The 3,453-nt window shown below is 40.9% G+C and overlaps 1 protein-coding gene across 1 annotated transcript; it reads right to left on the bottom strand.

Moving 5' to 3' along the window:
• Positions 1 to 462: 462 nt before the first annotated feature.
• LOC122935225 (posterior protein-like) lies at positions 463 to 2,185 on the bottom strand. Its single transcript, XM_044290989.1, has 2 exons — positions 680 to 2,185; positions 463 to 483 (listed from the first exon to the last, which is right to left on the bottom strand). The coding sequence occupies exons 1-2, from the start codon at positions 2,183 to 2,185 to the stop codon at positions 463 to 465; spliced, it is 1,527 nt and encodes a 508-aa protein (XP_044146924.1).
• Positions 2,186 to 3,453: the final 1,268 nt, after the last annotated feature.

Here is a 3,453-nt window from a genome sequence, read left to right as displayed (position 1 = left end):
TGCCTTATATAACTGGAATATGGGCAAGCCCACTTTAGCAATATATGACAGTCTGTGCATTTGCAAAAGTCCAATCAAGCTGAATTCTATTTCTCACAAGATCTCATACAATACAAATAAAAAAGATACATGGTAGATGTATATATGTCTAATACAGGTGATTCTAATGTACGTTGTGCTCTATGCTGGCCAATAAGCATAAAGTGAAACCTCTGACTTTTACCCATAATGCCGTACTCTGCATACACAAAGGTAGAGTATACATGACTGTTTTAACCAACAAATGCCTGACTGTTATTTAATTGTTTGCAAACAATTACTAATTATTGAGCTCATGATACCACGTGGTGACTATGAAGACCTTTTTAAATTGATCTAACTAATGCTTAACTAAATGTAGTCCAGACCACTCCACCTAAAACCTGTGAACAAAACAAAAACATTAGTGTTTGGCCAGCTTGACTAAGCTGCCTTCAGTGGCTCCTGAAAAAGAAACACAAAGACAATTATTACACACAATTATCATTATAGTCAAATCCTTATTCTCTAAGCCTTGTCCTGTTATCTGTACGGCTAGAATATAAGTCCCATATTCTTACTAAACTAAGCAGGCATTGCTCACAAAGTTTGCCATATTTTTTATGAAAAATGGTAATGCTATCTGGGACCAACTGCATACCAGCCAAAATGGAAGATTAGCCCAGGGTGCAAACATTGGTATGCTCGTCCCCCATGGCTGTTGGCTATTCGGAGGATGGGGGCCATTGTTAGCTGAAACCTCCTCCTTTTGCCCCTCAGCATTTCCTGACTCCCCAAGGCTGTTATCCATTACATCAGGCTCCTGTGGTATGCTTTCCTTGTCCTGGGTGGATATACTTTTATCATCCTGTATCAGGCTTGAAATATCGGGGGTTCTACAAAATCTCTGAATGTGCCATGGTCTGTGACATTTGTAACACCTGATGAATTTCTTCCTTCTTGTACCTCTGCTCACTACTGATATATCTGCATCTGATCTATAACCATCACTGGATTCATCACACCAGTCTCTAAGTATATTGATAAAGCTCTGGTATGAATTGGCATTTCTGAGGGCAATCCTATTAGGATAGTTCACATAACAGATATTGGCCATTGAGTATATGAAGCTCGGATCATCAGCAGACATACCAGGACAGTTATACACACTTTTGTACAGTGAAAGATATTGGTTACAGAACAATATAGGGTCATCTCCTCTTCTAAATCTCATTCTTTGTAATGCATTTATCCCTCTATCATCACGACTCTTTAACACACGCTGCAGTTCTTTCATCCTTCCCTCTGCATCTAAGTTATCATTCTCATATGCAGATACCTGGGCTGCTAGAGGTGCTGGTACCCAAGCCTTTAGAAGAGAGCATGCATCTTTATCACTCAAAGTGTATTTCTGTACAATAGCCTCAAATTTATGAGATAGGCACACGGGTGACTCCAGTGTATTAAACTCACCCAGAATCTGGCACAATGTAAGTTTTTCATTAATTGTGAGTACACTAGTGCCCTCCCCTATATATCCAGGATCATTTGTTAATGCCACCTCATTGGATGTATTCACATCAGTGACAATACAGATATTGGCTGATGGACACGTTTTCTTCCGTTCATTGAGGGATAATATCCACTGCTCTTTTCTAAGTAGCTGGGAGTTTGCATCTTCCAATTTCCTCTCCAAAGACATTACCAATTCCTCCATATGAGATAACTTTAGTTGCAATGAACCAACAAGCCTACTCTTCATATCAAAGTTTGCATTGCATTGTTCCAATTGTTCTTGGAGCTCACAATTTTTTTCGGATAAATTGCACACTGTAGCCCTCAAGTCATTAATTTCAACACTGGAGGCAGTTGCAATGCTCCTAAGATTATCTCCAACTTTCTCTATCTGCTCTCCAAGTTGACTCCTTTCTGCTCTCCATTGCTCCCCCATTTGCTCAGAAATTTCTGTGATTCTGAGCAATACCGCAATTTTGTTAGCCAATTTCTCCTTGTTACCTTTTTTTGTAAGCGGTCTACTCTGCAGCTCATCATTATGTTGCTGACACTGAGACAACAACGCATTAACTTGACTCTTAAGAGGTTCATCTGCACAGGAATGATACTTGGCAGAGGCATATTTCTTAACATAACTATAGGCCAGTTCCATTTCGCCAATGTACACTCAACACAATATACAACTATTAATATAAAAGCTATTGTACTGCCAATACACACTCACAAGTGAACAAGACAAAGAACCAAACTTTTCAGTGTTCCCACAATGTCTTTACATATATGCACACACTCGGTCTGAACTCAAGTCAAGATTACAAACAAACACAAATTATTCCTCTACAGAGAATCCACACTTTCCTCTGCTTTAACCCTTATTAACATACCGCATTCAATACTTTATCCACTATTACAACTCCACATGCACTCAAGGACAACAAACAATTAGAACTTTTGCATATCCAATGAATAACTCACCACACTTTCAATCCTTCTACGAAGTCCAAGATCCAGCTAACTTCACCAAGGAATCTGTGCAACAGGTCTGGTCTGTTCTTTCAGCAATTTGAATTAGAGCAATTCCGTCTTATAGGTTCTATGTGGATTTAGGAATTTCCACACTCTTTCTGGGGTGCCAAATGTAGAATGTGCTCTGCTTTGCAGGTGCCTTAAATTACTGAAGAACAACTATATCTTAACTCAGTGTTGGATTTATTTATAAATAGGGATATATCTACATTCTAAATACAATTAAGGGAATGGGAGAGGGGATTGGAGGGGGTCAGGATCCTTGAGCTAGCTACACCATTCTCTCTCTCAGTCACACATGCCATGGGCTTTTCTTCTGTACTCAGAACACTCCTCTCCAGCAGGTCTCAGCGAATCACATTCTTGATTGTAGAGTCCAGGAAGACTTGTCTTGTCCCAGAGGTCACCAAGGTCACCATTGCTCTTACTTGTAAGTTAGCTTAGTGCAGGTAATTACACAGGAAGAAAGTTGTATCATATACCCCTGCCCCCATCCCAGCATATATGTACTTGCTGACATAGGTGTGGGCAGTAAATACCAGCAGGGGGTCTGGATTTCCCCAGGATGTGACAGTCCTGGCAGATCTTCCTTTCATCAGTGTCCTGCCCCAAGAACCCTTTGATGGTCCTAATTTGCATACCAAGCAGACCCGGGCTGATTCAGTTCAAGGAACATCTTTGCATCAAAGCTGTATCATAGATGTCAATTTTATCAGTTCCAACACCTGGTTAGCAGTTTTCCACCCGCAGGCCACAGCAGGCTTTAGGGGCCTGTTTCCCGGCATGCGTCTCTCAGCCCTTTAGCACGGCACAAATTCACAGGCCCCAAAACACAGACTCCCCAGCTTCTCTGTCAGATGAAGGAAAAACCACACCCAGCTGAGACTGCTGGCT

The sequence above is a fragment of the Bufo gargarizans genome, chromosome 4 (genome assembly GCF_014858855.1).
Source record: "Bufo gargarizans isolate SCDJY-AF-19 chromosome 4, ASM1485885v1, whole genome shotgun sequence".
NCBI lineage: Eukaryota > Metazoa > Chordata > Amphibia > Anura > Bufonidae > Bufo > Bufo gargarizans.
Note: the sequence above shows the minus strand (reverse complement) of the source record. Positions and strands in the feature narration are given on the sequence as shown.

What these genes read in the sequence shown, in the direction of transcription:
- LOC122935225 (XM_044290989.1), bottom strand. Translation starts at nt 2,185, where the DNA reads ATGGAACTGGCCTATAGTTATGTTAAGAAATATGCCTCTGCCAAGTAT. An exon ending in CTAATCTTCCATTTTGGCTG is followed by an intron (nt 484 to 679) that starts GTATGCAGTTGG and finishes TTTCTTTTTCAG; the next exon opens with GAGCCACTGAAGGCAGCTTA.